The sequence below is a fragment of the Lethenteron reissneri genome, chromosome 56 (assembly GCF_015708825.2).
Source record: "Lethenteron reissneri isolate LAM-NWPU_2019-01 chromosome 56, ASM1570882v1, whole genome shotgun sequence".
Lineage (NCBI taxonomy): Eukaryota > Metazoa > Chordata > Hyperoartia > Petromyzontiformes > Petromyzontidae > Lethenteron > Lethenteron reissneri.
The window spans coordinates 2,188,966-2,210,017 of record NC_083834.1 but is presented as its reverse complement, the minus strand read 5'-3'; the positions used below and the strand labels follow the sequence as shown (position 1 = coordinate 2,210,017).

The 21,052-nt window shown below is 56.1% G+C and overlaps 1 protein-coding gene across 2 annotated transcripts in view; it reads left to right on the top strand.

The window, feature by feature from the left end:
* The first annotated feature begins 935 nt into the window (after positions 1-935).
* The window catches only part of LOC133356959 (polycomb protein SCMH1-like), a 34,002-nt gene continuing 13,885 nt past the window's right edge, over positions 936-21,052 (top strand). The window contains exons 1-9 of one of the 2 annotated variants that reach the window (XM_061574681.1): positions 936-1,075; positions 4,906-4,961; positions 5,304-5,381; positions 6,763-6,833; positions 7,388-7,622; positions 8,421-8,509; positions 12,170-12,413; positions 15,866-16,449; positions 17,345-17,522. In XM_061574681.1, the coding sequence (XP_061430665.1) occupies positions 4,940-4,961; positions 5,304-5,381; positions 6,763-6,833; positions 7,388-7,622; positions 8,421-8,509; positions 12,170-12,413; positions 15,866-16,449; positions 17,345-17,522 (1,501 nt within the window). In that variant the 5' untranslated portion in view covers positions 936-1,075; positions 4,906-4,939. Of the gene's footprint in view, positions 1,076-4,905; positions 4,962-5,303; positions 5,382-6,762; positions 6,834-7,387; positions 7,623-8,111; positions 8,132-8,420; positions 8,510-12,169; positions 12,414-15,865; positions 16,450-17,344; positions 17,523-21,052 lie in introns of those variants that run through there. The other variant, XM_061574682.1, reaches the window with a different exon arrangement.

The window sequence follows — 21,052 nt, the reverse complement described above, 5'->3', positions numbered from 1 at the left end:
GACTGGTACCAGCGGTGTCAAGATCGGCCTCAGTGGAGGAGGCTCGTGAAGGACGCTACTGGGCAGTTGGAGGCAGTCGCCCTCCAACAACAACGGAGGGCGGAGGAGCGACGCTCACAACAACGAGCGGAGCGCCGGGTGGCTAAAGCACAGCAAGTTGGTACAGTAGGGGGCAAAGATGGTGCATCAGCCAGTCATCTTGGTCATCTCGGTCAGTCGACCCGTGGCACCTGCTGGGTCTGCCCCGTGACCTCCTGCCAGCGGGCGTTCGACACTTCACGTGACCTCAAGGTGCACTTGGCCTGGCACAAGCGTCGTGGTGACGTCACCACCACTTAGTGGCGAATGGCGGTTGTTGTTGTTGTGTGTTTAGTTGTTGTGGTGTTGTTGTTGTTGTGTGTGAGTGCGTGTGTGCGTGCGTATACACGCGGACACACATACACAAGACCTCCGGAACCAAAACACAGGCCCCATGTTGGGGTGGTGGAGGGGTGGATGGGGGCTGCCTCGCGTTGCTACCCGGACGGGGGCGCGCGCGCCCGAATGTGCTGGGCGGGGGGTGTGCGGGGGGGGGGGTGTTTGGGTGAGGGGAGGGGTAGGGGGGTAAAGGGGGCGGAGTCGCGAGGGTGGGTGGGTGAGGGGCGGGGGGGGTGCGCGAGGGTGGTTGGGGGAGGGTGGTAAGGGGGGGGGGTTGTGGGGGGAGGGCGCTAAGGGGGGTTGGCGGAGGGTGCGCGCGCGCGGGTGTATGCCTGGGGGGGCGGGGGGAAGAGGGAGGGGGGGCGGGGGGAAGGGGGAGGGGGGCGGGGGGAAGGGGGAGGGGGGGCGGGGGAAGGGGGAGGGGGGCGGGGGGAGGGTGGGGGGCGGGGGCACCACACGAACACAAAGACTGCCCCTCCCCCCCACCCCGTGCTCCCCTCCCCTCGCTGAGCCTCAGCAGAGGCAGCAGCAGCAGGAGGAGGCTCAGCAGAGGCAGCAGCAGCAGGAGGAGGAGGCGGCTGAGGCTGAGGAACAGCAGCAGCAGGAGGCTCAGCAGCAGCAGGAGGAGGCGGTCGAGCAGCTGCAGCAGGAGGAGGAGGTGAGCGCGGCCACTTCGCTCGCTGGCAATGTCCGAACGCGGCCGGGTTGTACGCTCACCCGACGCACCACCAACCCCCCCCAAAAGCCACGCTCACCCCCCACGCTCACCCCCCACGCTCACCCCCTCACCGAGGGGGGCTCTCTCGTCCCGCGGGCTTCGGATGCACGGAGCCCCCCCCCGGGTCGCTAGGCCACGGCCGCCGCCTCCGTTCGGGGCTTTTGCGCGGCCAACTCGGCCGCCCACGGAGGGCGAGTTGAGCGCTGGGGCCGAGTGCGCGACGTCGACTAGAACAGGCCTCCCTCGCCTCCCTTCATCGTGGTGGTGGTGGTCACTTGTGTGGGTCTCTCTGTGTGAGTGGCTGTGTGAGTCTCTGTGTGAGTCTCTGGGTCTCTGTGTGTGTCTCTGTGTGAGTCTCTGTGTGAGTGGCTGGGTTCTCTATGTGAGTCTGTGGGTGTCTGTGTGAGTCTGTGGGTGTCTGTTTGAGTCTGTGGGTCTCTCTGTGTGAGTCTCTGGGCTCTCTGTGTGAGTCTCTGGGTTCTCTGTGTGAGTCTCTGGGTTCTCTGTGTGAGTCTCTGGGTTCTCTGTGTGAGTCTCTGGGTTCTCTGTGTGAGTCTGGGTTCTCTGTGTGAGTCTCTGGGTTCTCTGTGTGAGTCTCTGGGTCCTCTGTGTGAGTGGCTGTGTGAGTCTCTGTGTGAGTCTCTGGGTCTCTGTGTGTGTCTGTGTGAGTCTCTGGGTTCTCTGAGTGAGTCTCTGGGTTCTCTGTGTGAGTCTCTGGGTTCTCTGTGTGAGTGGCTGGGTTCTCTGAGTGAGTCTCTGTGTGAGTCTCTGAGTCTCTGTGTGAGTCTGGGTTCTCTGAGTGAGTCTCTGGGTTCTCTGTGTGAGTCTCTGTGTGAGTCTCTGGGTTCTCTGTGTGAGTCTCTGAGTGAGTCTCTGGGTTCTTTGAGTGAGTCTCTGGGTTCTCTGTGTGAGTCTCTGGGTTCTCTGTGTGAGTCTCTGGGTTCTCTGAGTGAGTCTCTGGGTTCTCTGAGTGAGTCTCTGGGTTCTCTGTGTGAGTCTCTGGGTTCTCTGAGTGAGTCTCTGGGTTCTCTGTGTGAGTCTCTGGGTTCTCTGTGTGAGTCTTTTGGTCTCTGAGTTTATTGGTCTTTCCGAGTCTAAATCTATGTTGGTTCTCTTAGATTATTTTAGTCTCTGTGTGAGTCTGTTTGTTTCGCAGTGTGTTTGAGTCTCTGTGAGTTTGTAGGTCCATGTTCGAGTCTGGTTCTCCGTGTGAGTCTATGTTTGGGTCCTATGTGTGAGTCTATTGGTCTCCTGTGTGTGAGTCTATGGCTCTTTGCGCGATTATGTGGGTCTGCCTGAGAGTATGGGTCTGTGTGAGTCTATAGACATCTACGTTCTTCCATGTGAGTCTGTGGGGTCTGGGTCTGGTTGTCTCTCTGGGTCTCTAAGCAAGTGTACGCGTCGTTCTAGTCTGTGGTTCTTGACGTGGTTATCCTGGTCTGTGCTCGCCTGTGAATGATATCTTTGTAAGTTGCTGAGTCTCAATGCGACTCTTTGACTTCACGCCAATCCGCGGGTCTCCCGTGTGTCCGTTATCTTCCCGACAACGGTAAAAAACAATTTCCCGCAAACCGTAGCCCGTATCTTCTTACCTTCACAATAAAGTTAGTTTTTTTTGGTTTGGATGCGTCGTGTAACCCACCACCACCCGACCAGCAGCCAATTGGTGCCAATTTTAGTGACTGCTTTCAGGACTCTGGTGTGTTTGAGAGTAAAATCCACTACCTTTTACAACTTGAGTAACAGTTGTAGCCAGCGGACACGCCACTTTAATCAAATTCTCAATGTTGTGGGTTTACTCTCCCAACGCACAACCGATGGTGCCACTTTGCGTGTCTCGCTCATCATCATCATCACGGTGGCTATGAAATGTTAACTACCTCGCCTGGTATGGAGGAAGTCATGGGCTCGATACCGACCCTGACGCCTGCTGCTGTCAATTTGGAGTTTGCGTGTCTCTCTCCCCATGGTCGCGTGGATTTTTTCTCCGGTTTTTCCCTCCACATTTATAATCGTCGTCGTCACGCGTTTAGAGAGTATTTGGCTGCCGCTACGAATGCCACGCGATGATGAGCTCACTTCGTTGAGCTATCATTTGTGATTGCCAGGTCGCTTCTGATAATAGATCTACATAGCTCAGTGAGGCTCTTACACCTGGTGACAATAAGTAATAAATGTTTCAATGGGTTTTAGTTTGTAGACTCTTTAAACGCATTTGTCAAAAACACTCCAAATATACAGCAGCAGGCGTCAGGGTCGGGATCGAACCCACAGCTTCCTGTCCACCAGGCGAGGTAGTTAACATCTCCTAGCCACCGTGATGATGATGAGAGAGAGACGCAAACTCCAAATATACAGCAGCAGGTGTCAGGGTCGGGATCGAACCCACAGCCTCCTGTACACCAGGCGAGGTAGTTAACATCTCCTAGCCACCGTGATGATGATGAGAGAGAGACGCAAACTCCAAATATACAGCAGCAGGCGTCATGGTCGGGATCGAACCCAAGACCTCCTGTACACCAGGCGAGGTAGTTAACATCTCCTAGCCACCATGGCCCTTGCCTCCACCTACCCTGTAAATCATTGGGCTTTGGCTGGTAAGATGAAACATTGTTTAGTTTTATCTGTTTTTCTATATTTTTAAGTGATGTGTTTACCTTTCCTATACTTTGCTGCACTCCGATCGTGTGTTTTGTATTTGTACGTTCGTACCCCGTGCCCCTACTGGTGGACGCCTGTGAAAAAAGAGCTTTATAGCTCTTCGGATTCCTCCGCTATAAATGAATACTCTTGATTGTGATACTGCTTTGATTCACGTCGTTTCGATGTTCGTCGTCGTAACCTTTTCAGGAACGCGTGAAGCGCCGGTGTTACTCGACTTGATTTGTAGTAGTATAGTAGTAGGGTTTTACCCTTTCAACTGGTACAAAAACTGACACCTTTATACAAGGCATCATGTTTGCAATAACCACAACACAAGCAGTCAAAATGCAAACAAAAAGAAACAACTCTGATAATGATATGCACTGTCTTTGAAGTTGATTGGTCCACACCCGAGACAGCTTTTCTTAGAGCCTAGTCTCCATTGGTGTTGGACCAGATGACGCCAAAAGGCGTGATTTGTCTTTGCTCTCTAACGTCGTTTTCCTTCTGTCTGTTGTGCACGGCTACCGCTTCAGTTTGTAGCGTTGTAACTTGCTGACCCCGTGCCCCGACTGGACATATTTCAAAGAAGAGCTTTACAGCTCATCGGATTCTTCCACCAGTCTAAATAAAGATTCTAATTGTGTGTGTCTGTCTGTGTGTCTTTGTGTGTCTTTGTGCCTGTGTGTGTCTCTCTGTGTCTCTTTCCGTTTGTGTGTCTGTGTGTCTCTCTGCATGTGTGTGTGTCTTTCTGTGTCTCTCTCTCTGTGTCTGTCTCTCTGTGTGTGTCTCTGTGTGTCTTTCTGTGTCTCTCTGTCTCTTTTTATGTCTCTCTGTCTCTCTGTGTGCCTCTCTGTGTTTCTTTCTGTGTGTCTCTCTGTCTGTTTCTCTGTGTCTTTGTCTCTGCGTGTGTGTTTTTCTGTATGTCTCTCTCTCTGTGTGCCCTTCTCTGTGTGCCCGTCTCTTTGTGTTTCTGTGTTTCTCTGTGTGTCTCTCTGTTTCTATGTGTGTGTCTTTGTGTCTGTCTGCTTGTGTGTCTTTTGTATGTCTCTCTCTCTGTGTGCCCTTCTCTGTGTGCCCGTCTCTGTGTCTCTCTGTGTGTGTCTTGGTGTGTCTCCTCATCGCAGTCCGCTAGAGGTGTTCGCCACGAGAGCTAAAAACATGAAGAGAACACCGAGTAAAGGTTCGTTACTCGTTTACGGATTACGCATTCTGTGTGTACGCCCTTGTGTTGAACTTCTTTCGCACCGTGCATAGCCAACCGTGCTGATCGGGGGTAGCGGGGGGAAAGGGCAAAAACACTGACGGTCGTGCTGTTGGTGGTGGTGTTGATGATGGTGGTGGTAGTGGTGGTGGTGATAATGGTTATGATGGTGTTTATAGTCATGGTTGGGTGGTGCTGCTGCTGGTGGTGGTGGTTGTGATGATTGCAGTCGTGGTGGGTGTGATATTGTTGTTGGTGGTGGCGATGGTGGCGATGCTGGCGGCGGCGGTGGTGAATGAGATGATGGTGATGTCTTTCCAGGGGAGGGACCGGAGATAAAGAGAGAGAAATCTCACAAGCGACGAGGAAGACACCCAAAATCACAAAACTCGCCCAGCCGTGAGTCCACACTGCAATCACGCTCACACAGTCACCTACACAACAACAAACAACAACAACAACCGCCATTCACCACTAAGTGGCGGTGACGTCACCACGACGCTTGTGCCAGGCTATGTGCACCTTGAGGCCACGTGAAGTGTCGAACGCCCGCTGGCAGGAGGTCACGGGGCAGACCCAGGTGCCACGGGTCGACTGACCGAGATGACCGAGATGACTGGCTGATGCACCACCTGTGCCCCCTACTGTGCCAACTTGCTGTGCTTTAGCCACCCGGCGCTCCGCTCGTTGTTGTGAGCGTCGCTCCTCCGCCCTCCGTCACCCACACAACAACACAACAACAACAACCGCCATTCACCACTAAGTGGCGGTGACGTCACCCACACACCCACAGTGTCGCCCACAGTTACCCACACATGCACAGTGTCACCCACACCCAAAGTGGCACCCACGCCGCACAGCGTCGCCCACGCCGCACAGTGTCACACACATGCAGTGTCACCAAAGCACACAGCGGCGCACGCAACATTTAATCACACAATACCACACACAATATGACACACAAACACTGCATTCAGATGGAGCGTCTAAATCGGCTCGTGTGCAGGAGCGGCTCAGGGAGCACTCCATTCACCATCATCATTGTCACCAGCCTCGACAGATCTTGACTGGCAATGATGACGACGAAGATGACGTCCCGTGTGCCGTCTGTAAGACTGCATCGGAGAGCTGGACGTTAACTCGGCAGCTCAAAAATAAGTTGCTGGCAGGGGCGCCACGGTGGCTGGGAGACGTTGACGTCCTCGCCTGGTATGCAGGAGGTCGTGGGTCCGATCCCGACCCATGACGCCTGCTGCTGTATATTTGGAGTCTGCGTGTCTCTCTCTCATCATCATCATCACGGTGGCTAGGAGATGTTAACTACCTCGCCTGGTATATAGGAGGTCGTGGGTTCCGATCCCGACCCATGACGCCTGCTGTATATTTGGAGTCTGCGTGTCTCTCTCTCTCTCTCTAATCATCATCACGGTGGCTAGGAGATGTTAACTACCTTGCCTGGTCTATAGGAGGTCGTGGGTTCGATCCCGACCATGACGCGTGCTGCTGTATATTTGGAGTTTTTGTGTCTCTCCCCGTGGTCGCGTGGATTTTTGTCCTGGTCCACCGGTTTTTTCCTTCCATTTAGAATCAACATCACGCGTTCAGAGTATTTGACTGCTGCTGTAACTTTTCACATGATGAGCCCACTTCATTATCATTGTGATTGCCCGGTTGCTTCTGAAAAATAACTACTTCACAGGTCAGTGTGGCCCTTACCTCTTGAAATAAAAATAGTTTAGTTTTATAGTTTTAAATAGAATCTGTGTCTCTGTCTTTGCAGATCGGTTCAGCTGGGATGACTACCTCAAGGAGACCGGGGGGATTTCTGCTCCTCCTTCTTGCTTTAAGCAGGTTCGTACCTCGTGACACACACACACGCGTGTGTGTACGTACGCACACACACACACACACATGCGTGTGCATGTACATTGAACTTGTTTCAACAAAAGTGGAGTTGCAGAGGAGCGACGCTCACAACAACAATGAGCGGAGCGCCGGGGCGGATAAAACGTAGCACGTTGGCACAGTCGGGGGCACAGGTGATGATGGTGACGACAACGGTGACGCGATGGTGATGCCCACGGTGATGACGGTGACGACGCCGGTGACGACTGACGACGACGGTGATGCCCACGGTGACGACGATGGTGATGCCCGTGGTGACGTTCACAGTGACGTTCACGGTGACGACGATGACGACGATGACGACGCCGGTGATGACGGTGACGTTCACGGTGACGACGACGGTGACGACGACGGTGACGACGACAACAGTGACGATGAAGGTGATGACTTTGACGATGATAACGGTGATGACGGTTGTTACGACGACGGGGGGGGGGGGGGGGGGTGACGATAGCGATGGTGACCCTCGCTCGCAACTCCACCACCCCCCTCCACGGCAGCGCCCTTCCCCGCCGCGGAACGAGTTTGCGGGCGGCATGAAGTTGGAGGCGCGGGACCCTCGGAACCCCAACTCGGTGTGCGTGGCGAGCGTGGTGTCGGTGACCGGCTCGCGCCTTCGCCTGCGCCTCGACGGCTCCGACAACGCCAACGACTTCTGGCGGCTCGTCGACTCGGCCGAGCTGCGGCCTGTGGGGGCCTGCGAGCGCGCGGGGGGCATGCTGCAGCCCCCTCTAGGTACGAACCGGGGGGGGGGTGATTACGATGGCGGGTGAGGGGTATGGGGGGCATGCTGCAGCCCCCCCTAGGTACGAACCGGGGGGGGGGTGATTACGATGGCGGGTGAGGGGTATGGGGGGCATGCTGCAGCCCCCCCTAGGTACGTACCGGGGGGGGGGGTGATGACGATGGCGGGTGAGGGGTATGGGGGGCATGCTGCAGCCCCCCCTAGGTACGAACCGGGGGGGGGGGTGATGACGACGATGGGGGGTGAGGGGTATGGGGGGCATGCTGCAGCCCCCCTAGGTACGAACCGGGGGGGGGTGATTACGATGGCGGGTGAGGGGTATGGGGGGCATGCTGCAGCCCTCCCTAGGTACGAATCGGGGGGGGGGGGGGTGATGACGATGATGGGGGGTGAGGGGTATGGGGGGCATGCTGCAGCCCCCCCTAGGTACGTACCGGGGGGGGGGGGTGATGACGATGGTGGGTGAGGGGTATGGGGGGCATGCTGCAGCCCCCCCTAGGTACGAACCGGGGGGGGGGGGTGATGACGATGGGGGGTGGGGCGTTAAGGCGGCCCCCCCCCCCTTCTCCCCTCCTCTCTCACCCGCTAGGTGCAATAGTGAAGAGGTGCTGGATGCGTGATGTACGCTCTGTGTGCTGTACGCTCCGTGCTGTATGCGTGCTGCACCATTTGCGTTCTGCTACCTTCTGCATGCTGCACCTTCTGCGTGCTATGCGCTCCGTGCTGTACTCTACGCGTGCTGTACTCTCTGCGTGCTGTACGCTTGTCCGTGCTCTCTCCACGTTCAGGATTCCGCATGAACGCCTCCTCGTGGCCGATGTTCCTGCTGAGGACGCTGAACGGCGCTGAGATGGCTCCTGGGCGGATATTCCACCCGGTGAGACTCCCGCCACCACCCCCCCCAACCCCCTGTCCCGGAGTCCAACTCTCCCCACCGCGATGACAGCCCCGCATCATCACGATCCTCTTTATGTAGCCGGGAGGGATCCGACGATCTGCTAGGGTCTTTTTTTTCTCTTCCATCTCTCCTTTTCACGGATGTCCAATAAGGGGGCACGGGGGTCAACAAGTGGCGACAACAAACAATGCAACAAAACACCGATAAGAGTGGAAAGTGTAGGAAAAAGTTTGGTAAGAAAATCACGAAATTACCAAGTAAATAAGTTGAGAGATTGCGTAGGGATATGAATTTCCAGGCTTTGGGGCAAAGCAGTAAAACAACGGCAAACGGAGTCCCAGGCCCCACACCAAGACGATGCAGTCCCTAGGTTTCATACGACTCTGATACACGGCTCGCCTTTCAAATTGCTGACGCCAGTTGTGAATTCTCTCCGTGGCCTTCTTGCCGCCCCCACCTCATCATCTCACCTCTCTTCATCTCCTTTCACGTCCCCTTTGTCCCCAAGCTTCTCCGTCTCCGTCACCCTGTCTCTGTCTCGCTGTGCTCAGTACCCGTGTTCAGTCCTTGCAACACTGTCCGTAGTCTCAGCACTGCACGTAGACTCAGCACCGCACCATAGACTCAACACCGCCCCACAGACTCAACACCGCCCCACAGACTCAACACTGCCCCACAGACTCAACACTGCCCCACAGACTCAACACTGCCACCTATAGACTCAACACTGCCCGTAAGGCTCAACACTGCTCCAAGGCTCAACACTGCCACCTATAGACTCAGCATTGCCACCTATAGACTCAGCACTGCCCGTATGCTCAACACTGCCGATGGACTCAGCACTGCCACCTTTAGACTCAACACTGCCCATAGACTCAACACTACCCATAGACTCAACACTGCCCGTAAACTCAACACTGCCCATAGACTCAACACTGCCCATAGACCCAACACTGCCCGTAGACTACTGCCTGTAGACTCAACACTGCCCGTAGACTCAACACTGCCCGTAGACTCAACACTGCCCTTAGACTCAACACTGCCTGAGACTCAACACTGCCCTTAAAATCAGCACTGCCCATAGACTCAACACTGCCCTTAAACTCAGCGCTGAACGTAGACTCAGCACTGCCTGTAGACTCAACACTGCCCATAGACTCTACACTGCCCATACACTCGACACTGCCCATAGACTCAACACTGCCCATAGACTCAACACTGCCAAAGACTCAAAACTACACCATAGACTCAACACTACACCATAGACTCAGCACTGCCATAGACTCAGCACTGCCATAGACTCAACACTGCGCGTAGACTCAACACTGCCCACAGACTCAACACTGCCCATAGACTCAACACTGCCCGTAGACTCAACATTGCCCTAGACTCAACACTGCCCTTCGACTCAACACTGCACCATAGACTCAACACTGCACCATAGACTCAACATTGCACCATAGACTCAACACTGCACCATAGACTCAACACTGCCCTTAGACTCAGCACTGCCACCTATAGACTCAACACTGCCCTCAGGCGCAACACTGTCCATAGACTCGACACTGCCCGCACGCTCAACACTTCCCGTAGGCTCAACACTGCCCATAGACTAAACACTGCCCGTAGACTCAACACTGCCCATAGACTCAACACTGCCCATCGACTAAGCACTGCCACCTATAGACTAAACACTGCCCGTAGACTCAACACTGCCCGCAGACTCAACACTGCCCTGAGACTCAACACTGCCCATAGACTCAACACTGCCCTGAGACTCAACACTGCCCATAGACTCAACACTGCCCTGAGACTCAACACTGCCCGCAGACTCAACACTGCCCTGAGACTCAACACTGCCCATAGACTCAACACTGCCCTGAGACTCAACACTGCCCATAGACTCAACACTGCCCTGAGACTCAACACTGCCCGCAGACTCAACACTGCCCTGAGACTCAACACTGCCCATAGACTCAACACTGCCCTGAGACTCAACACTGTCCATAGACTCAACACTGCCCGTAGACTCAACACTGCCCATATGCTCAACACTACCTATGGACTACGAAATGCCCCTGTAAATTATGCAATCCACCTCCTTAACCTCCTTCCATCCCTCTCTCAAAGCCTCACCTTTTCTCCATCGCCCCTACCCTTCCTCATCCCCTCCACTCCGTCCCGTCCCTCCCCTGCTGCCCTTCCGTGACCGCCACGTGCCCTCTGTTACGGTCACTCATTCCTCGGCCCTTTTCACTTCCCTTGCCAGCTCAACCACTCTTTTAATGTCACCGCTTTTAAACTTCGTAAAGCGCCTTGAGCTAAGGGGCTCCATAAATATAAAATAAGATGCAATTTTTAATCATTTTTATCATATTTTCATTTCACCAGGTAAGGCCCAATGAGCTGTATGGCAAATTTTTCAGAAGCGACCTTGCTATCACAAACAATAGCTCAACCAAGTTTGCTTATCACGTGGAAATGTGTCCGGGCGAGGTAGTTAACATCTTGCCACCACGGCACCCATCTTAGCAGTGGTGCCACGGTGGCTAGGAGATGTTAACTACCTCTCCTGGTATACAGGAGGTCGTGGGTTCGATCCCAACCCTGATGCCTGTTGTATATTTGGAGTTTGCGTCTCTCATCATCATCATCATCACGGTGGCTAGGAGATGTTAACTACCTCGCCGGGTATACAGGAGGTCGTGGGTTCGATCCCAACCCTGATGCCTGTTGTATATTTGGAGTTTGCGTCTCTCATCATCATCATCATCACGGTGGCTAGGAGATGTTAACTACCTCTCCTGGTATACAGGAGGTCGTAGGTTCGATCCCGACTCTGACGCCTGCTGTATATTTGAAGTTTGCGTCTCTCATTATCATCATCATCACGGTGGCTAGGAGATGTTAACTACCTCTCCTGGTATACAGGAGGTCGTGGGTTTGATCCCAACCCTGATGCCTGTTGTATATTTGGAGTTTGCGTCTCTCATCATCATCATCATCACGGTGGCTAGGAGATGTTAACTACCTCTCCTGGTATACAGGAGGTCGTAGGTTCGATCCCGACTCTGACGCCTGCTGTATATTTGAAGTTTGCGTCTCTCATTATCATCATCATCACGGTGGCTAGGAGATGTTAACTACCTCTCCTGGTATACAGGAGGTCGTGGGTTTGATCCCAACCCTGATGCTCGTATATTTGCAGTTTGCATGTTCTCCCCGTGGTCGTGTGGATTTTTCTCCGGGTCCTCTGGTTTTTCCCTCCACGTTTTAAAATCAACGTCGCGCATTTAGAGAATTTGGGTGCTATACATTTCCACACGACGATGATGATGATAAGCCACTTCTTTGAGCTATTGTTTGTGATAGTTGTATTGCTTCTGAAAAAGAGCTACATAGCTCATTGGGCCTTACCTGGTAAAATATAAAATAGTTTAGTTTATGACCGTGATGACTGAGTCCCATGATGATGATGACACTGCGCTAGATCATCCTCCTCTCATCTCTCTCCCCTTTCCCCCTTCTCCCCCCTCTGCTCCTCCCTCCCCTCTCCCTCCGCTCTCCCCGCTCCCCTTCCTCGTCTCCTCTCTCTCCTCTCCTCCAACCCTCCTCCTCTCTCTCCGTCTACTGACCCAGGAGCCTCCGAGCCCGACTCAGAACGGGTTCCGCGTGGGCATGAAGCTGGAGGCGGTCGATCGCAAGAACCCGCACCTCATCTGCCCAGCGACGGTGGGCGAGGTGCGCGGCGATGAGATCTTCGTGACGTTCGACGGCTGGAGGGGCGCCTTCGACTACTGGTGCCGGCACGACAGCAGGGACATCTTCCCCGCCGGGTGGTGCCAGGCGTCCGGAGACAACCTGCAACCGCCAGGGCACAAAGGTGCGCGCGCCGCGTGTGGCTACTTTAAGGCACCTTTGTCTGTGTGTGTGTGTCTACGTGTGTTTAATTCGTAGTTTCGTGGTAATAAATTGAGGGTGGAGGGGTTACCAGCCCCTCGCACCCGTCCAGAGCCCCCGTTTAGCCACTATGGTGGACACAGACGCCATGAGGGGAGAGGCCAATGGGCATTGGCCCTCCCCCCACAGCACTGTCCACGACAGTGTTGCCCGTCCGGCACCGCGAGGAGGTAGGGGGTTGTTTTGCCGGACTAAGCGTCGTGGTGACGTCACCGCCACTTAGTGGCGAATGGCGTTTGTTGTTGTTGTACGTGTGTGTTGTGGAGAGAGTGGAGAGTTTTCCTTACCTGGGCATTGTGCTTATGACGAGCTCCGGTTTTACAGCAGAGGTCTCACTCCCTGGTCTGTCGTTCCACACGAAGCTTCGGGTCTTCTCGGTCACGGTCATGCGCTCCCTTCTCTACGCTTGCGAAACGTGGACCCCCCTCCTAATGGAACATCTTTGGCAGTTATTAACATTTAGCCTGGCTTGCCGACGATTCACCCTGGGTTTAACGAGGCTGGATTGTGTGAGGATCTCACAAATCCTTGAAAGATCTGGACAAAGTCCCATTTGTGAGCTCCTCCGGCAGGCAAGGCTGCCTAAACAGCTTTTGTTTGGCCGGATAGAAGGGGCTAAATGGGCATGGCATGGGCTAGAGAAGGGATGGAGTGATGTGGTACAAGAGGATGTAGAGCTGAGTGGACTTGCCGATGACTGGTACCAGCAGTGTCAAGATCAGCCTGTGAAGGACGCTACTGGGCAGTTGGAGGCAGTCGCCCTCCAGCAACATCGGAGGATAGAGGAGTGACGTTCACAACAACGAGCGGAGCGCCGGGTGGCTAAAGTACAGCAAGTTGGCACAGTAGGAGGCACAGGTGGCGCATCGGCTAGTCATCTCAGTCAGTCGACCCATGGCACCTGGGTCTGTCCTGTGACCTGACCGCGGGCGTTTTACACTTCAGGTGGCACAAGCGCCGTGGTGACGTCACCACCACTTAGTGGCGAATGGCGGGTATAAGGACATGTCTTGTTTTGTTCGTGTGTGTGTGTGTGTCAGCCGGGCATGGTGCTGGCCACCCACCCCCTCGTGTGCCATGCCGGCCTTCATAGGTGCTCGCTAACAGCACTTGCCCCAAAAGAAAAAACTGCTGTGGTTGTCCCACCTGATGACGATTGCTTGTGTTGCGATCGAAACGTCGTGATCTATTTTATTTCTACCCACGTGACTTTACCGAAAGAACCAAAGACTATGGATTTTTGCAGTCACGAAAGCTTCAAATCAAGAATGAGTTTGATAGTCCGGCGGTGGACTATCTGTTTGCTTAAAACATGTTAATATTATTGATCCCTGATCGTTTCTGCGTGGATTAAATATCGACCATTCTATAGGATTCGGGGGGGGGGGGGGGTGTAAAAAGTATGCGTGCATACAGGGAGGGGGGGAAGGGTCAAGTTTTGACATGTTTTTGTCACCCACTTCCTCGTGTGCCATGCCGGCCTTCATAGGTGCTCGCTAACAGCACTTGGCCCGTCAGTCTTTTAAGGCTACACGGGGGTTCTTTGTCGGGAGGGGGGGGGGGGCGCTAGATTCCTTCGTTCCAACGTCTCCAACGTCTAAACTTAACAACGCGCGCCCCAGGATGTTTGCAACAGATGGAACGAGTCGTTATCGAGTTTTGGGGGGGGGGGGGGTTGACCGCTTAACGTTCTGGCCGTGTCTGTGTTGTAGAACCCTCCACCAGTGGACGTAGCCAAACAAGTGGAAAACAGGGGGTTAGGCTCCGCGTGGCCTCGGCTAATACTCTCATAGAAGCCTAACTACCGCATCCTATGCACTCATTAAACTTGAGAAACATGTCCAGTACTGCAGAATGTAGAGTACCCTGCGTGAACAGAAATAATGTTAATTTACCTTTGGTATTGATAACGTTGACAGTGACGATGACATGACTACGATGAAAACGACGACGACGACGATGATGATGAGGACGACGATTATGACGACCATTGGAACATTTTGGCATCATCTGGTCCAACCCATGTGAGACTAGGCTCTAAGGAAAGCTGTCTCGGGTGTGGACCAATCAACTTCAAGGACGGTGCATACATTATCAGAGTTGTGTTTTTTGTTTGCATTACGACTGCAGGTATTGTGGTCTATGCAAACATGACTCCTTGTAAAATAAGGTGTCAGTTTTGTTGCCAGATAGAAGGGTAAAAAACCAATTATGATAATGACGACGTTGATGATGATGGAGACGACGATAATGACGACGACAATGATTATGATGATGTCGTTGTCGTCATCGTCGTCGTCGATGATGACGACTACAATGACGACTACGATGATGACGACGATGATGATGATGATGACGACTACAATGACTACGATGACCATGAAGACGACGACAACAACGAGGACGATGATGACTATCATGGTGATGTTAGGGGGGAGGGTGGGGTTGGACTCGCTCACAGCCGGATGCCGTCCCCCCGACGCCGCAAGACGATGGAGCGCCTCAACTTGTCTCTCAACTTGACAAAACCCTTTCCTTGCCCTCGCCGCGGTGCGCTCACTGCCACCACCACCAGCTCGGCGCTTAGGGGCCTCGATTAAGGACACACAATTTTTGGTGCTGTACCATAATCATGGCAAACTTTCACGAGAGATGAATTGCAGCGCCGCGCCGCACGGCAACTGAACGACACGGACGAGCGCTGTGGGCGGGCAAGCGTGGGTACGCCGATCGGAATCAGAAGGATCAAGAGTCATTATCTTCTTGGTTCTTTCGGTAAAGTCACGTACAAGGGAAATAATAAAATAATAAATAATTGAGACGCTGTCTTTCCGACAGACCTGTTCTTCACCTGAGGACGGCTGCTTGCGTTGTGGCCGAAACGTCGTGAGAATTGTATTTTATTATGTTTTATTTTATTATTTTATTATTTCCCTTCTACGTGACTTTACCAAAAGAACCAAGAAGATGAATCCCTGCAAGTCACGAAAGCTTTAAATCGAAAAGAGTAATTATTTCTACTGGAGGAATCCGATGAGCCGTGAAGCTCTTTTCCGCGGATGTCCGGGAGACGCGCTTGATGCGCCCCCGGTGGCGCGGACGCTTGGGCACGGCTGGAGATGTGAAATGTCGGTGAGCGGATAAACGGTGGCTACGCGAAGCTGTGGTTGGCGTGCGCAGTGCCATGTGGGGATACTCGAAATCGTGGTTTGGAAAAACGGTGCTTCTCGGGGGATGGCTGCGTCATGTTTAGTGTTGTCGTCCTTCCCCTGCACCTTCGATCGGCACGGTTGGCTACGTACGGCGCGAAAGAAGTGCAGCGCACACGCACGCATTGTACCTGACGCACCCCTCCCCTCCATTCCCCCCCCACAGTGGCCCCCACCCCGAAGCCGGCTCCGGTGATCCGCTCCGTACGCACAGAAACCGTCCCGGCCACCCCCCCATCGGCCAACAACCGCGACTCGGCTCTCCCGGCAACTACGCTCACGACCTCGGCGTCGGCGGTGTCGGCGGCGTCGGCGGCGTCGACGGCAACGGCGGCAATGGCAGCGGCGTCGTCGGCATCGTCGGCGTCGCACTCGGCGGCGGCGGCGGCCGTCCAGGGCAGAGGTAGCAACTCCTCCGCCGTCATCAACAGCGGCGTCGGCGGTGGCGGCGCCGCGGCAACGATGACGGCGGGCGGCGGCGGCATCGCCACGGCCACCGGCAACTCCGGCGGCGCCGCGCTACCGGGGAGCAAGACGGTGAAGGAGCGCCGGAAACCAGGCCGCCCCCCCGGCTCGCGCAACAAGGCGAAGCCGCTGGAGCGACCGTCGCACGGCGGTGGTGGTGGCGGTGGTGGCGGCGGCGGCGGTGGTGGCGGTGGTGGCGGTGGTGCTGGGATGCTGTGGGCCACCGTACGCGGCGGGTTGCACAGCAGCAACAACAAGAAGCGCGGGCCCAAGCCTGGGACACGGGTACGCCGCGCTGACGGGGGTGGTGACGGTGATGGTGGCGGCAGCGGTGAAGGTGGTGGCCATGGTGGTGGCCGTGGCGACGGTGGTGGCAGTGGCGGTGGTGTAGGGGGCCTGCCTAGGGGGATGATGGGGGTTGATGATGGGTCCCCCCGTGGACTGCAGGCGCGAGAGGGAGATCCGGAGGGGAGGCGCGGTGGGGAGTGGAGGTTGAGGTGTGATTTGGCGAAGGGAGTGGGGGGGGGTCCATGGGGAGGGCCGGGAGAGTTGGGGGCATTGATGTACCGAAGGCGAGCGGCGGCGTACCGGTTAGGACACCGCACTACGAACCCGGCGACCCCAGTTCGATTCCCGGCCAACGACAGCGCCTCCTTCGTGCCTAACCCGAGGTCGACTCGGCCTCAAATGAGTACCTGGTGCGGTGTGTAAACGTCAGCACTGGGAAGACAAAGGTGGCCGGGCATGGTGGTGGCAGCCCCCCCCCCCCCCCCCTCGTGTGCTGTGCCGGCCTTCAAAAACTAAACTGAACAATGTTTATTTCACCAAGTAAGGGCCACTGGGCTATGCAGCTCTTTTTCAGAAGCGACCTTGCTATCAAAAATTCTAGCTTCACGACGTGGCTTATCATGAGCCAAATACTCCAAACGCGTGATTCTCATCGTGGAGGGGGAAAAATCGGAGGGCCCAGAGAACGTGACCACACAGGGGGAGACAGACACACAAACTCCAAATATACAGCAGCAGGCGTCAGGGTCGGGATCGAACCCACGACCTGCTGTACACCAGGCGAGGTAGTTAATATCTAGCCACCGTGATGATGATGATAAGAGACACGCAAACTCCAAATATACAGCAGCAGGCGTCTGCCGGCGTGTCTGCGTGTCCGTGGTGGGTGCAGCGAAGGCGTGGGACTCCCCAGCCGGCCATGAGCCTGTCGGGCCCCCAGTGTGGGCCGCTGGCCATCGGCGGAGGGGGCCCCGGACCCTCGGTGCCCGACCCCTTGGGCCCCTCCCTTGTGAGGGGCCTCCCGGCCCGGACTCCTGCCCCCTCCACCATGCAGACCGGCCTCTCCACGGGTGAGGCCTCCGCACACACTCGCTCGCTCACGCTCGCTTGCTCGCACTCGCTCGCTCACGCTCGCTCACACTCGCACACAATCGCTCGCTCACACTCGCACACGCTCGCTCGCTCACACTCGCTCACTCACACTCGCACGCACTCGCTCACACTCGCACACAATCGCTCGCTCACACTCGCACACTATCGCTCGCTCACACTCGCACGCACTCGCTCACACTCGCACACAATCGCTCGCTCACACTCGCACACGCTCGCTCGCTCACACTCGCTCGCTCACGCTCGCTCACACTCGCTCGCTCGCACTCGCTCGCTCACACTTGCACACAATCGCTCGCTCACACTCGCACACACTCGCTCACTCACACTCGCACGCACTCGCTCGCACACACTCGCTCGCACACAATCGCTCGCTCGCTCACACTCACTCATCACACTCGCACACACTAACTTATTCCCACTCGCACACAATCACTCGCTCGCTCGTGCTCACTGACTCACATACACAAACTCACTCCTCGCACTCATTCGCACGTAAATATCCCCTGTACTGCATGTGAGACTGTTGGGGCAAGTGCTGCCGGTCCTGGGTCTCCCCGAGGTTGATTCCACCTCAAATGAGTAGCTGGTGAGGTGTGTAAACATCGTCACTGGGGAGACAAAGGCGGCCGGGCATGGTGCTGGCCACCCACCGACCCCCTCGTGTGCCGTTCCAGCCTTTATAGATGTGTAGGGGTGTTAAAGAGAGGGCCCGTTATGCATGGCAGCCTATGGAAAACAAACACAGTGGGCGGGGCTACGTAAGTGCACGAGGAGGTGCCCTCTACGACGTCCGAGCCAGACACCCTGGGGGGGGCTGGTTCGAACGTTATGATCCCCCGGGGCCCCACCCCTCAGGGAGGGGTTGGGTATAAAAGGGGATGTTCAAAGGGCTCGAGTCAGTTATGTTTAAGCTAAGGGAAGAAGACTGAAGACGTCTTAGATAGAGCCCTGGACTCCCCTAGTTCGATGTCCTTTTCAGGGCCGGACAGGACTGAGCCAGCGGCGTGGTCCCGAAAGCCAGAGCCGGTGCTCTTGTAAGAGCTGGTCTGGAACTCCGGGTACCGGGCCCGACTTACCAGTGTCGGGCCAGTTAGCCTCCCCTAGCCCATTAGTGGAGGATTCGGGGCTAGGACAGAGTTAGCTAGGGGTGTATCCCGAGTTATACGGGTGAGGGGGCCGATACCCCCTCGAGTGTGTATATGCCCACTGTCGTATTGTGAAATAAATATACGTGTGCCTCAACCTCGGCGTCAAGCATCTTCACCGGTACTTCAACTGGTGTCAGAAGTAATTCGAACATGGACACGCGGAAAACAGCGCGGGCAAAAGTACCGCAGGAGGAAGACACTGCCGAGATCGTCGAGCCCGAGACGGCTCCACAAGACATGGTGCAGCCGGGGCCTGACGCCTCCTTACCGGGGCATCGAAATGAAGAGGGGCCGCAGTCAGACGCGTTACGGCTGGCTCACGGGAGGCTGGCGGAGCTGCTGTATGCCGCTGCCGCCACGCTGGAGACCATCACGCGATTGGGGGCCGGTGATCCAACACGGGGCGAGGCGAGCCAACGACCAGGGCGCCTTCCCGCCATTTCGGAGCAGTCCGAATTTGAAATTCCCGCCATCGACGCTACAGCTGTTCAGGGCGTGGCCAGCCTGAACATCTGCTCCGACATCGCCGTCGCTGGAGCTGCAGCGTCATCACCGCCGGAGGGTGCGTCATCACAACCGCGACAGGCGATCCCATCGGCCGTTCGCACCGACGCACAGCCGAGTGGTGGTGACATCTGCCTGCAGGAGTCTACAACAACCGCTGCGCTTCATCAGAGACTGCCCCCGCTGAAGGAGTTCATCGGCGCGGAGGGAGACTGGGCCGGGTTTCGCCGACGTTTCCTCGCCCATCAGGAGATGGCGAAATGGTCCGATGAGGAGGCTCTCTGCGCGCTGCCGGCGCTCCTCGACGGCGACGCGCTCGCCGCACTCACATCGGCGCCGAGAGAGAAGCGGTCTACGTTACCGATGGCGCTACAGCTGCTGGGCGGGGTCTATGGACCATCAGCCGAATGCCGACAGCAATTTTACGACCGCAAACGGGGTGAGAAGGAGTCGCCCCTAGCATACCGGACGAGCCTCCTGGGGATGGCTAAGTCGGCCTTCCCTCGTATGGACGACGACGGCGTGGATGCTATGGTCACGGAGAAAATCCTCCTCCTGGCAGACGACCTTGACATCGCTGTCGTCGCGCAGGAGGACGCGGAAATGACATCGCTCCAGGCGGCGCGGCTCCTCCACGCAAACCTCCTGTCGCTCCGGCGGAAAGCCAACAGGGCATCGGCGGGGCGTGCGGTGGCTGCAGCCACCCTTCCGACGGAGGAGCTCTACGCCGTCGACCACCGACGGCAACAGGCGATGGGAGCACGGTCGGGCCGGGACGGGTTGGGCCGTTCCGACCATCCTTCACCTCCGACGGCGCTCCCGCAGTGTTTTAACTGCGGCGTCCGGGGCCACGTCGCCTCGGGGTGCCGCTCTCCTCGTCAGCGCGGGACGACACCTCAACGGGACGACGGGCCTCATCACAAGCTCCACCATCATAACCCGGCGAGTCGCGGCACCCCACATGTTTGGCCCACGCACACGCCCGTCACGCACTCAAACACCGCAACGAGAGGGGGGCCGATATCGCGCACCATCGCACCATCACGCACCACTCTGGGTACTCATATCGAACCCGGCCAGTGGTCCGTGCTGGCCGATCGTGTGGTAGCCGCATCGTCGGGGTCGTCGGCCGTTGTGGGGCACATCGACGGGGTTGAAGTGCGCATCCTGGTCGATACGGGAGCATCGGCGACCATTATTTCGGAGTTAATATACAATATTCTCCCTGTCCAGAGCCGTCCTTTGATGCCTGTTAACGTACCATTCTATGCGGCTAACGGGGGCTCACTTGGCATCATCGGACAAATTCGGGCCCAAATTTGTGTTGGGGAAATTAAATTGTCTGGGCCGATTTTTGTTTCCTCCTCGCTGGCGGTTCCGTGCCTGCTGGGGACGGACTTCCTGGCCAAAATGCCGATTAGGATATTAATCGACCAGGGATGCATTGAGCTCCCGTCGGGCAGACGCATGGCGTTTTTGCCATCACCCGTTACGACTCGGACGGCGTTCGCGACGGTGCCGGCATTCGTAGAGAGAACGGTGCGCGTCCCTCCGGAGGCACAAATGTTGATTCCCTTGAAACTTCGGCGACCCTTCGCTAAGGGTATTGCAGCCCAAGGGGTTCTGCTGGGGCCGTCTAGGGCCGGGGTTAGTGGACCTCATTTACTTCCGGCCCAGACCATAGTAAGAGGGGACGGTGAACCCTTCATCGCGGTCCTCAATGTGGGCTCGCAGACGGTGGTGGTCCCACAGGGAACCGTGCTTGCTCACGCAACGCCGGTGCCATGTGAGGAAACCGTCGCAAATCACGTCAGCGTTGTCCCTGCGCCGCGACC